General features: G+C 41.0%; 1 protein-coding gene across 2 annotated transcripts in view; it reads right to left on the bottom strand.

Moving 5' to 3' along the window:
* ascc3 (activating signal cointegrator 1 complex subunit 3) overlaps positions 1–13,633 on the bottom strand; it is a 128,279-nt gene that overhangs the window by 24,003 nt on the left and 90,643 nt on the right. For both annotated transcript variants that reach the window (XM_047340758.1, XM_047340759.1), the window contains exons 19-30: positions 13,177–13,263; positions 12,847–13,023; positions 10,815–11,040; positions 9,836–9,990; positions 8,415–8,513; positions 7,929–8,097; positions 7,330–7,550; positions 7,021–7,106; positions 6,628–6,794; positions 5,833–5,978; positions 3,015–3,135; positions 1,881–2,023 (exon numbers count right to left, since the gene is read on the bottom strand). In XM_047340758.1, coding sequence (XP_047196714.1) covers positions 1,881–2,023; positions 3,015–3,135; positions 5,833–5,978; positions 6,628–6,794; positions 7,021–7,106; positions 7,330–7,550; positions 7,929–8,097; positions 8,415–8,513; positions 9,836–9,990; positions 10,815–11,040; positions 12,847–13,023; positions 13,177–13,263 — 1,797 coding nt within the window. The remainder of the gene's footprint in view (positions 1–1,880; positions 2,024–3,014; positions 3,136–5,832; positions 5,979–6,627; positions 6,795–7,020; positions 7,107–7,329; positions 7,551–7,928; positions 8,098–8,414; positions 8,514–9,835; positions 9,991–10,814; positions 11,041–12,846; positions 13,024–13,176; positions 13,264–13,633) is intronic.

Here is a 13,633-nt window from a genome sequence, read left to right as displayed (position 1 = left end):
GTGGTTGGAATGAGAAAGTGAAAATCCAGCCCTGAGAGAAGGAGGCGGGGGATTCAGGCAGCGGCAGAGGGAAGAAAGAGCTGTCAGGTCAGAGAGGGGATTCGGGCCAGTGGGTGACCCCCGATGAGAGTTAAGCAGCTATCACCAGAAGCCTGTCAGTCAAACAGCAGGGAGCTGAGCTGCTACACAGGCCAGCGCAGAGAAGCAGCAGGCAGCAGCATATATCAGCAGAACACACACAGAGGCAGAGGGCTGTGCACACACATAGAGAAACCAGGCCTATGTTATAAGACGGTACATATTTGCATTGAGTATCTGCAGGGAAAGCAAATTCAGTGTATTATTTTAAAACTGGAAGATCTTTTAATGAATATAATGTCTCCAGGTATATTTATGCTTAATAGAGAAGGTAAAGAATGACATTATTGTCAGAAAGTGTGGAGTAATTTCCTCTATAGAAGATCAGCCCTCCCCCTTTATGCAGCTATAAAACAATGGCCCAGTATTGAATATCAGTATCATGCTGTAATTAGCATTGTTTAACCTCAAACGCGACCCTCTTATCAAATGTGTACAGGAATTAATTTTGTACATAAATTGTGTATAGACTTATTTCTAGTACAGATTCAGTTTCCAGCTGTGTATGTATTGTGGAGGTGTACATACATTTAGCGGTGCGTCTGTGCTGTTCACTGCTTGACTAATATGGAAACAGTTCATCCTCTGGAAAGCATGAATGTGCTAAGTACAATTTGTTTTAACCAGGCCATTAGATTTTGATATTTGTTAAGTACCAGTGGTGAAGCTGAGAGTCATGGTGGAGATAAATGAAATGTCATGAGAATCATCCTCTGGGGACATTGACAAACACTGGATTATAAGGAAATCTGGTAAATGTTTTTTTTTCTTTCAATAAACTGACCAACCACATTGCACAATAATGTGTTCATTTGGACTAAGGTTCTAAGTCCATCAGTATGAGTGCATCCTATGTTGCAGGTTCTTTCTAATGGTTAATGTACATTAACATTATCTGTTTCCTTTGCCACACATCAGAGCACATTCAAACTTACACAGTTAAAACCTGCTTAACTCACAAGCTTTACACCACTAGGACCCTTATGAGTCTTAACAGCTGGTGGCAGATGTTGTGTATAAGGTAAATTAAATAATTGGCATCATGTCGCTCCTCCAGTCTATTGAGATTGTGTTGTTGTTTAGAAGTTAAGTGTTTACACTGCTGCCAAACTAATGGCTGAATCTTGGCAATAATAAATAACCAAATGTAGAATACGTTAGATGCTATATGACTAAATCCTTGAAAGGTGCTCAGTTACCTTTATGACCATGTGTCTGACATAGTCTAGACTACAAATCCTGATTGACCTTTATCTCTTTTGATGTAAGAAGTAAAAAAATTAACAATGATAATAATATTGATACACTTCATAAGTGAACCTGCAGGAGCCACTGGCTACCATCATGTATGTTAATATTTTCACCATGTGCACCAGTTCTCTTCACTTACAACTGTGTGAAGTCCCTATAGCAGCAGAGAGGTGGTTGTGCTGTGTGATTGTGAACCAACACAAGAGGCATTTTAGCTGCATTCCTCAGTTATCTGTCTCACACACGTCTGGCCAAAGAGATACACTTCTCTATAATAAATCCAGCTGTCTACACAGGCCACGTTACTGTAGCGCTGTAGTCTGCTGTTCTGTGCTCAACCGTGACTGTGTGCAGCCCAAAAGAAAAGGGGTGACCTACACTCTGTAGTACTGCGCTTGAATGCATCCTGACACAGTACTGACACACAGGGAAAACTGAAACTGCTGCTGATCTCGTTAGGCTTCCTGTGTATAAGCACAACATGAGCCTACCTCTCTCTCGTCCTGGTGCAGCCACTGTTTGGGGTTGTCCTCTGTGGCCAGGTAGGCGATAAGATCCAGGGCGGTCAGTCGAGTTTGTCGTCGCGATGAGACAAAAATCAGCACTGGTTTGGCAGGGGAGTGGCTGCGTATCGCTGTGAAGATATGCATAGAAGTTTCACTTACTGTTGGTGCATTGATTCCTTTTGACAAATTATTTATTTAGTTTTCTTTTTAAATATATTTTTGGGCATTTCTCTGTAAAATGTGGAAGACACAGCAAAGGGCCAGTTTGGAACCGAACCTGTTGCCACTGCCGGAGAAATTACTCAACTGCTCCGGTACTTGTTCTAGAATAATGTTTGGTTCAATTCTTGAAGGATCCATGATCAACTGATGTCAGAGGGATACTTGATTACCCTGATTACACTTGTTTACATGTATTTGTTAAGAAAAAAAACGATGCAAGATATTGATTTACAGCAGCCAGTGTGAATGTGCGTCGAGCCTGCACCACATTTGACAGTAACTAGCAGCTCAATATGGAAGATCATGGTGACAGTCTGCTTTATGTTAAAGAGAACTTGTATTTTTCATTATTCTTTAATTATGCAATCAGCCAATCATGTGGCAGCAGTGCAACGCACAACAGTGTCTTGGGTTTACTCAGAAAGGCAAACAGAAAAATCTGCAGCAGAAAGTAACATCAATACAACAGAAATATCATATGAAATATGTGTATATTTCATTAGGATGTAATTGTACAGAAATATCTTATATTGCCAAGATCAAATTTTTGTATTTGAAGCTACATAACTGAATACTGATTGATACTATTCAGTATTAGTCATCTGAAGATAGTGTAGTAAGTGAGGTCATACACTGGATCATTTTATCTGAAATACACGGAGTAGGGGGCATGTGGTACTATAATTAACATTTGAATAAAAGAAAATATTAGATAGGTCAAAATGTTCAAAGAATTTTACCTTGAGTTCATTTTGTAGCGAAACAAACAGGCTTTTTATGAGGCACAGTCAAATTGTAGCAGTGATCTTAGCTACAACCAGCAGCATGAAGAACCCTCAATAAATCAAGTGCACACATGTTTCAATGTGTAAACCATGTGGACATGTGCAGCTGTACCTTGGAAGGTGGGCTTGTTCATGCTGGCCATGCGGGGGCAGTAGTGCTGTCCTGGGAAACCGTGGATGTGAACTTCTAGCGGCACGGGGCGAACAGACGGACGGAAGTTAAACAAACCCACCTGTTACACACAGGAGAGGGGGAGGGGGGCAGACAGAGGGGAAAAAAGAGAGAGAGAGGAGATTTAATGCGAGCAGCTGCAACCTGAAGCAACATCTGGCTGTAACGTGAACTGTCTGTCACAGAGCAGCAGGTCAATGCTGGACTCCGCTGTGCTCTCTTTAACCTCTGACGTGTCCGCTGCGTCTATTCTGTGATGAGGTGTTATGGTGCAGTGTGGCAACAGAGTCACACTCAGTGTGTTACAGGATGAGTGTGTTGTGTTGAGGGCTGCAGCATGTCTTCAGTCATCTTAAAAGCCTGGGTAATTGATGGTGGATCCACCAGTATAGCAGCTCAGTGCCAACAACAGCCAGCCAATCAGATTTATTGATGGCAGAGGGCCAATCTGGTTTGTCAGCTCTCTCTCTACATTTCTGGCAGCAGAGCAAAAGACACTTTAAAATATTCTGAAATGTGTCTGATGCAAGAAGATACCATTAATCACAACCGACCTCATGAGTTCCACGATATACTGATCAGTAGTAAAGGCCCAAAAAGTAAAAAGAAAGAAAGAGAGTCATCACTTATATGTTAGTATCTTATTCTGGAAGCTCTAATATTTTATCTTCTAAGCTCATGGTCCAAATTTACTTTTGTTAAATTAACAGCTGAAATAAAGGTGACTGTGGGATTGTATTTAGTCTCTTAAAGGGATAGTTCACCGAAAAATGTAAATTCACTCATTACCCCTGAAACTCCTCAAGTGTTTTGTGGACTCAAACACTTCACCCACCCCTCCATCGGCATAGTGGTAGATAATGGTTGAATTTTTATTTTTCAGTGAACTATCCCTTTAAGGGTGGGGAAAATTACATTAATTCAATACTCTTTTTGTCATATTCAGCAAAAATCTCCTCTCGGTCGACTAGTTGTATGTTCGGTGTGTGTGTGTCTGTGAGAGAGAGAGAGAGAGAGAGAGAGAGAGAGAGAGAGAGCGCATTGGGAGTTGCCGCCAGACCATGCTGCAGGCCACGGCAACCACACAATGGGTGAATTTTGTGTGTATGTTTGTGGTGGCCAATTCCAACTTTTTAGATCAGACAAAATGGACATGCGTGAATGTGGGGGGGTGTATTTGTTTTTAAATATCAACAATCGTCAGCAGATCCCTCTTACTATGACAGATTTTCCGGGCATGAGAATGAATGCTTGTCTGCTGAGTGAACTTATCTGCTCACCCATTGAATTTGTATTTGCTATTCACAGGAAATGGCAGCTGATCAGGAAAAAGAAAACTGCATCAGACTGAGACTAGCTCAGACAGTTGCATTATGCTTCGTGCTGCTTTGTGCTGGGTGTAAGAAAGGGCCCCCTAAGTCCTCTTAAATTGAATTAATCATGTGCTAGCAACCCCTAGAGGCGAAAATGTTTATTACATTTAACAACCTGACAATATTCGATGGTCTGAACGACATACTGTACATTTTGTCCAGTGGGGGGCACTAGAGGATAGGCCAATCAGTCATTTAAATATGATAATGTGTAAATTAAGGGTTGCACTACAGGAGGGTCAAGGAGTGTTTAAAATGGAGAATGTTCATCCTCTGCAGTTAAGGACTGTGTGTAAAATCCTCTTCAGGTCAATTAAATATGTTCAAGATGAGTGTGTGGGCTGAAGGGGAATCAGGATTCATCTCCTGAGGACTCTTGTCAGTGATTTCAATTTAAATGCTAAAGGTGCTGCTCTTCATCAGAAGTGGGAAGATTAAAGGCGCCACCTGGAATTTTTAACCACTAGTAGTGCTATAGAGCAATATACGTTTCTGTTTTATAATTTGTGTAAAATAAACAATCTTGCATAAAAGTCAGCAATCAGCATATGGTACGTGACAGTACATAGCTTGAGGTGAACATCTTATCAATAGGGAAAAAACTATTTTTTTTTTAGAATTTGATCTTCTAATGTTTTTGTTGTGATGTTTAAAATATTTTTCAACAGAGAACAAATGTGAATAAAATAATAAGAAACCTTAAATTCATTGTTAACATCTGTGTGAGTCAGTGAATGTAGAAAGTTGTAATCCTAAAACACTGGTTAAATCAGAGAAAGAGATCCTTGAAGCAGAAAACTATTACTAACATATGATGTAAAAATGTTTTTCCGAACTCTGCTTTGATGCATTTTTTTCAGCTTGGCATACACAGGCCTTAAATGAAGTGTGTGAACTATTAGTGTTTTACTTGAAAACCCTATTGGTAAAATCCCTTCAGTAAGTTTCTTTGTATCATTTTGTGGCCCCCTCTGCTTCAAGCCGACGCCAGATCCTCCATCTGCATTGCTGCAAGCATTCCTGATGATTAGAACTTCAGCATGATGTCCAGGCACAGACCATTATAGAGAAAAACAACAACATTAACTCCAGACCAAAACTATCTGTTTATCCTAATTGCTATTATTATATATATTAAACCAGATATGAGGAAACAAATAAACCATAAAAAAACAGAGTGAGACAAAGGCTGTGGTTCCTGGCTGGCTTCATTGCAGCATTGTTTTTTGTACACAAAACCGATTGGACTTGTCCTGGAACAAAGGAGCTTATGAAGATGACCCTGCATCTGGCCAAAGAACGCAGGGTCAGAGGGTAACACCAAATGACTTGAAGCACTTTTAAGCAATGTTGGTAAAAGATGTAATTCCAGGATGGATTCTGACCTGTCCAATTCCTAGCCAGTCGGCGAGGTCTCGAGCGTTGGCCAGAGCTGTGGACAGACCGACCACTCGCACACTCTTAGACGTGTGAGAGGAGATGAAGTTGGTCCTGGACACAATGACCTCCAACACGGGACCTCTGTCCTCACCTGGAGACAGACACAAGAGCAGAGTGAGAATGTTTGTGTAACGGACCGTTGCGGTCACACTGGTACAGGTGTATATGGACGACACGACAGCTTCCCAGAAATTAGGCCAAAACATCTGGATTGCCCCCCGGTGACTGGCATTGTAGGTCATTATTCCTATCCCATCCATGTAGGCAGATGAGACACTGACCAGACAAAAAAACTTAGATATTTTGTCTTCATGTCTGGACAGTGAGATGGTATGGACACACGTTGTCACTCTTTATTTACAATCTATCTTACAGGGTTTATGATACAGAGTAACATACATTATATTTGATATAATATGCATTTTAGATATATTTTGAATTAACATCCATTTGACTAAAGTCTCACTTTGCACTGTGGAAGAAAGATGCATTTTATGAAAATGCATCTTGTTCATTTCTGTGCTTGTACACATGTGCATTAAAGTGCACAGCTGCCATCTGCTAACGAGAAGGATACAAAACTTTCAAAACCTATTGGATCAAACTATGTACTTGGCCATGAGCTTCAAACGATGAGCATTAATGAAAAGAAAAAAAATTCATAGGACTTAGTACTTGTTTGAGATTAAAGAAATGATCTCGTTCTAACAGCCTAATGCCACTTTGCTGTGGACTCTTACCAAGCAGGTGGATTTCGTCGATGATGAGAATGGCCACTTTCTGAACGTAGCTTCGGTTCTGCCAGCTTCTGCTCACTCCATCCCACTTCTCCGGTGTGGTGACGATGAGGTCGGCCTGCGCGATAGATCTCATGTCTGGAGTCACGTCACCCGTCAGTTCCACCACTCTACACACACACACACAGATTAGTTAATTTCTTTAATTATTCCTAGTGTTTATCCAAAATCCCTCCAGACTTTAAAAACAAATCTTTTTCCAATTATTTTCTATATTACCTTCACTAATAGTATGATATAGGACAATACTTTTTCATTACTTTGTAAACCCTGTCCATGGCAGCTGAATATGCCAGCAAACAGCTGATGACCCACTCTCGCTCTGTCTTCACTCACTTCTTTCCAAGTTGTTGCTCAATTCTGACCTTCCAGTCCTCAATCCTTTCTCTCACCAGGGCTTTCATAGGGGCGATGTACACCACCTAAACAAATGGAAGCAAATACAGACACACTGTTACACAGGTAAATTCTAACTTAACTACAGCTTCTGATATTCTGAAGGGTTGAACAGATTCCAGTGTTGTTTCTGGTACTTCTTATTTACATATATGAACATTACTTGATACTAAAACTGACAACAGTGATTCCTTTACCAAAAATCCCTTTGAATTCAACACTAAAAGAGACAGAGCCAGCCCATCTAACCTTAGAGGTCGGATATTCGTTGAACACCCGAAACATGGCCATCTCTGCAGCGATGGTTTTTCCAGAGCCTGTTGGCGCCCCCAGAAGGACATTAGTGTCGGTGTGGTACAGCGTGTGGAAGATCTGGGTCTGGATGGGGTTGAAGTGAGTGAACTTGTACAGGCTCTCGAACTGAGGGTTACCCAGAGCCGTCACCGGCAACGGCTGCAGGTCCAGAAGCTCTGACAGGAGGAGAGGAAAAGGGGAGGAGGTCAATTTCAAGTTAGTGGTACCAAAAAGAAGGCTGCATCCAAAAAGAATACATTTAGTACAGAAGGGAATGAATGTAAACAACGCTAACTACAGGTGACATATCTTGTACTCAGTAAAAAAAATTCAAGCAATGGACAAAATCTGACATTTATTGAGATAAAAATGTTGAGGATTCAAACTTAAAGCTTATGTAGCAACTGTACAGAGCATTTTTGATGCAGGGAATTTTAGTAAATTTAGATCAATAGCTAGAGTATGTAGTAGTCATGCTGCAAACAACAGAAAAACAGACATTAGTTATTTATGCCACAACATGAATGTGTGTTTAAGATGTGGAGTGTGTGTACCTGTGTGCGGGGGGTGTCTCTCGGGTAAGATGAGGTTCTGGAAGTTGATGATGCAAACGGCCTCGGCCCCGAGCCAGCGGTCAGACACTGCCTTGATGTAGTACTGAGAGGGCAATGGCTCAAAGATGGGGATGGTGAACACGATGTGCTGCGGCTCCGCTGTTACTACCTGGATAAGGCAAAACATACACACACACACACACACCGACTTAAAAGAAGCAAGAGCAGACGTAGCACAGTGTTGTTTGAGGTATATTGTCTTCATGTTAACAGAGGTAAGTAGTCCACATTTATATAATGCTTTTTTAATCTTATGGACAATTCAAAGCACTTTACAGCTCTTCACAGTACTTTTCTATGTTACATCATTCACCATTTGGAGTTGATTGTTCGGCCCAAGGAGACTTGAAGTTGAAACACCCACCCTGAGGTTAGCGGGCGACCTTCTCTACCTCCTGAGCCACGGGCGATAAAAATGAAACTAACCTGTTTCTTCTGCAGGAGGAAGTACTCCGAGTGGTAGATGTGATCATTGATGGGATCCTCCACCCACAACCACCATGGCTCCCCCACTGACCCATGGACCTGAACCATAGAGGGACAGGACAATTTAATCCATCTCAATTCTTCACATTACAGTGGTGTTAATAAACCAACAAACAAACAAAAGACCTAAAACGTATAAGTTATGTGAGAGACCAGTCATGACTGGGAAAATGGTCTCAGACTTTCATTGTGTGTGCACAGTATATCACTGTTAATGTTTTTTTCTTTATTGTCTTTTGCTCATATTTGATGCTCAATGAGTTCAATCAAATTTAATTTTAAAATATTTAAGTACAACTGACTGAAAAAGGACTGAGAAAGAAAAATGCTGTGTCACTGTGTTTTCTCTCTCTGTGTGTGTGTGTGTGTGTGTGTGTGTGTGTGTGTGTGTGTGTGTGTGTGTGTGTGTGTGTGTGTGTGTGTGTGTGTGTGTGTGTGTGTGTGTGCGCATGCATTTGGCCCTTCTACATAGAACATTCTACATGCCTCTTCCAACTTATTCCCATCCCGGAGACATAAAAAAATCAAACGATAATACAATGATAATACAAAATGTCAGCCTATAAGCACCGCAAGTTTGATACCGTCAGGGCTGTGGTAACATGAATCATGTGAGTGAGGGCCGCGTGTTTCCTGGGTGCCATCAGGAAGGCGGCTCATGTGTCCGTACATGTGTCCTGGCTCTGCAGCCAGATCACGGCTAAGCCAGCCAGTGTTCCGTTACCACTCTCTCATGATTGAAGCATGCATCGCTAATTGGACATAAACATTCATCTTCATAAACAGCCAGTAACAATGAGCTTCCTGTTCCGCTCAGATTCCAGTAGGAACCCCGGACTAAGCTTCCCATGATCCCCTCTGGCCTGCCCGCTGAGGTGGAACATGCTGGTGAGGTCTGGAGGCATTCTGGCTCTCAAGGACAGATGGAGATTCTGTGGCTATAAGAATAACAAGGTAGGAGGAGCAGCTCGTCTTTCCTTTAAGGTGAAAATAGAACCAATGCAGCAGTAGTTGTGATATTTAAAACTTTTTGTTGTGTATGTAGGATGATTTACTGCTAACTCCACTGCTATCTGCATGTTCACTGTGATTTAAAAAACATTCTGATGCAATAAATTCTTCCAGAAGTGTTTTGTGGAAAACATCACTGGGATTATTTTATATTAAATATCTGTCAATAGATCCCTTTCACCTAAATCTTACACACTGGACCTTTAAGCACTTTTTGTCTTAACTGTGAGCAGTCAAGAATTTGGACACAATGAAATGTAAATTAACATTTGCTGTTTCAAGCTATTTTTAAATAGTAAGTGGAACACACAGGAGCAGTATGATTGTGTGAGACTGTACACATCATATACCTGATCATTCCAGTGGAAGTCCGGTGTGACGAGGAGACGGATACGCAGGACGGTGCGCGTGATTGGCTGGATATTGGCCTCCATGGTGATCGAGGGGATCTGATGGACGCACTGTTTGACCGATAAGCCGATGTTGACGTGGTGCAGCATGTGACCTGCAAAAGACACACCTGGCATTAACATGTGCTCTGTGTCATAAATATGAGTTAACCTGCTGAAGTGCATACCTGTACAATTACAATTCGCTATTAGCAGCTCATATTCTAACTACGTCAGCTAAATACATAATGTAGATTTTCAAAGCACTAATTCCATCAGTAAAACAAAAGCATCACCACTATGCTGTGATGAAGTTTCGATTTAGAATTTAAAAAACTGCTTTCATGCAGTAATATTTTCCAATCGCTTCAAAATTTCTATTCTTTCAATTACTGTTAAGCTACTGAAAATGAAGATCAAGCCTCTCTGCAGCTGTTTCACATTAAAAGCCTCCCAGAACAGAGAGGGATAATCAAACCTGAGCCACTGGAAGGCTTTTAATGTGAAACATCTGCTGGAGAAGTGTTGGGTTAATTGACAATAGCTTAGCACAGAATGAAAAAAAACATTTTCTAAGTAGAACCAAATGCAGTGAGTCTGTAAGAGAGAACCTCAGACCTTCAGCATGGTGAGACCATCGACTGTACACAGAGATGGATGACACAACAATTCTTAAAAGTGAAGCCAAAACTTCTACAATATAGGTCATGAACCCCTCCACGTTAGCAGATGGGACATGGACCAAAGATTTTTTTTTTTTGTGATTTGTGATTTGTTAAGTGTATGTATCGAGAGACCCCGCTAGCGTGGCTTCCACACCATGATCACTACTGTGCAGGCTCCAAACGACTTCACCAGACCCAACCGTTCTAAATGGTCAGCGCCTGTAGCTTCACTTTTGTGCAGTGGGAGGAAGTGGAAATGCGATGTATGTGTTTACCAATCTCATCCTTTCTCATCTCCTTCAGTTTGTCCACAGTGAGCTTCTTCTCCTCCAAGCGGTTCAGCACAATGTGACTCAGGTTGGGGAACTGGCGAAGAGGGTGGGCGAAGCTCCACAGCCGCTTGTCGATCACTTTACACAGGGTGAGAAGTCGGTAGGTCATGGCCGGCCACCGCTTCCTCAGAGCAATCTCAAACAACGCCCTGACGATTCGAGCAGCATTCTGGAGAGAAGCAGGAGGAGGGGGGGAAAAAGCTGCATCAGAATCTATGTCAGAACTACACAAATTATAAATTGATTTATAGACATGTTATCTCTGCTTTCCCAAGACATCAGTAGTTTTAACTTAACTTAACCTGTGGAAAAAAGATGGAATGAAACAAGTGAAAACTTGAAGCAAGGTCACTTGCAGCAGCTGAATGGTACAACATGCTCCACAGTGCAGATTGATCACATGTGATCATGAGAAGCTCTGGCTGGGCTCAGAGCAGACGTCCAGGTTGGCCACAGCTGTCCACTGATGGATTGCTCATGTCAGCTCTGAAGGAGAGGTCAGGTGGCAGTGGTGGTGCTCACTGATAGACTGCTCAAATGTGGCCGGGCAGTGATGAATGTGGTCAGGTGTTAATGTGATCTGATCATCTGAGGGCTGAATGCATTCTTATCGGAGATTATTCAAATCTGGCTGTGATGAAAGCTGGCTGAGACAGAGATGTGGCTGGGCCCAGGAGGGTTACTCTGAATTATTGGTCACACTCTACTCTTCCTTACCACCTCCTCCGACAAGGTTATGCATTTGTCTCAGTTTGTCTGTCTGTTAGTGGGACTGCGCAAAAACTATTAGCACAGAACCTGGTGGAAGGATGTGGTGTGTCAGAGAAGAACCCATTCAATTTTGGTGCTGAACCAGATCAAATAAATAAAAATGTCACTTTCTTTAACATTGCGTAATAGGTCGTTATTTTAATGATTTTTGTTGATTTCTCATAGAATATTTCATGGATTTGGATGAAAAAGATCAGACGTTTGGGGGATTGATATTTACGAGTTTGTGTGATTTGCTGCAGATCCAAATATTTATCTGGATATAGTGAATTTAAATGAGGTTTCATGAGGGGACAGTGTAGTACACTAACATGCATGTCAAACACTTTAACTAAGTTCCAGCTGCTTCAGCATCACTACCACTATCTTCTCTGATTTCAGCAGCAAAACTGTTCACCTGCTATCTGTGTGTTAACAGTAACTTTACTTCACGCTCTTCATTAACCAACACAAAGGCATAGCTGAAAGCAGGGTAATGTTTTGCCCTTGTGTGTGTGTTTGTATAAAATAACTCAACAACAAAAGGATGGATTTTCACCAAACCTTGTGTGCATATTATTTAGGATAAGTCTGTGAATGGATTCAAAATGTGTTGGATGCTGATAGTCATCTACCTTTTAACTCCTAAGACTTAAAACTTACATGAATTCATTTTATTTTCTTCCTTTAGTTATATTTGTGATTTTATATTTGAGTTAGTTCGGTCAGAATCAGTGACATTCAGGTTCCAAATCATCAATTGTGTTGTAGTGTTGTTAAAAAAAAAAACACACTTGGGCATAAATAAAGATTAAGAAAGTCACACACAAAAACCTATACATGAACTTATGTATTGACTTAATTTGTAAATACATATCAAATACATCATATTAATTTAATCAATTATCAAAAGTGAGAAAGCATTTTCTGTTTAGAACGATTCAAATCATTTTGAATAACAATGGAAACTGTATTTAACAACCCTATCCCAGAGTATCTTTATGTATCTCAGTTCAAACACAAAAAAATGATTAAGTTCATCAATCTTTTTGTCCTACAACCTGTCACCTGGATTTACAACTGAGAGCTTGTCAACAAGAGTAGACAACAGCTGGTGGTAACTTTAAAACTTAATTTACAATTGATATAGTAGCGCTCATTGTAATTTGGTGGTTTAACTGACTGATATATTGATGTAGTGTGTGTGTTGTTCCTTCTTGCTCACCTGTGCCACATACGACAGGTCTGAGATGAGCGAGAAGCTGTCCACCTCCCCACGGCCGATGTACGTCTGCAGCAGAATGTTGACCTTGCCGTAGCCGTTCTCCACGCCGCCTGCAGCCTGCAGCTCACAGTTGTTATACAGCAACTGCTCCAGCTCCTCCGTCTCATCATCACGAACCTACCAATACAATACATTTATGTTTTTAAATTGTCATAGAGTTGTCATCAGCTGTTTACTGGGTGACTACAGGTTAATAATTATTACTACTTCATTTAGAAACATTTGACTGAAGCTCTGACTGTCATAGTTGTACCTGTGATGACCCCTCACCTTTAGCTGTTCAAACTCCTCGGCCTTGGACACGATACTGAAGACATCAGCTTCTGTTCGCTGAGAGTTGAAAAGCTCGTTGAACGTCTTCAGGGATGGAGAGAAAACAAAACGATGAAGATAAATAGAATTTACAAGATATACATAAGAAGAAGATATATAGAATTAAACAACATTATTGTGTTGAACTAAACAAGGTTCCTTTCATCTACAAGGTTACACTTGTACAGGAAACAAAATACCCGCTTGCTAACACACTGGGAAAATACTGGGGTACAGGTACAGGAAAGGTACAGGGAACTCAAAAAATGCCAACTACACAGGTGATAAAATGTAAACTTTCACTCTGTACATTTTTTTTTAATTACACATTTCATTTCTTACCTTTACCTTTTTTACAATTACAGCTTGAGGTGTATGTTTAATGCTGAACAACTCACGTGTATCTCTAATTAAC

Source organism: Hippoglossus stenolepis, chromosome 8 (assembly GCF_022539355.2).
Source record: "Hippoglossus stenolepis isolate QCI-W04-F060 chromosome 8, HSTE1.2, whole genome shotgun sequence".
Taxonomy (NCBI): domain Eukaryota; kingdom Metazoa; phylum Chordata; class Actinopteri; order Pleuronectiformes; family Pleuronectidae; genus Hippoglossus; species Hippoglossus stenolepis.
Note: the sequence above shows the minus strand (reverse complement) of the source record. Positions and strands in the feature narration are given on the sequence as shown.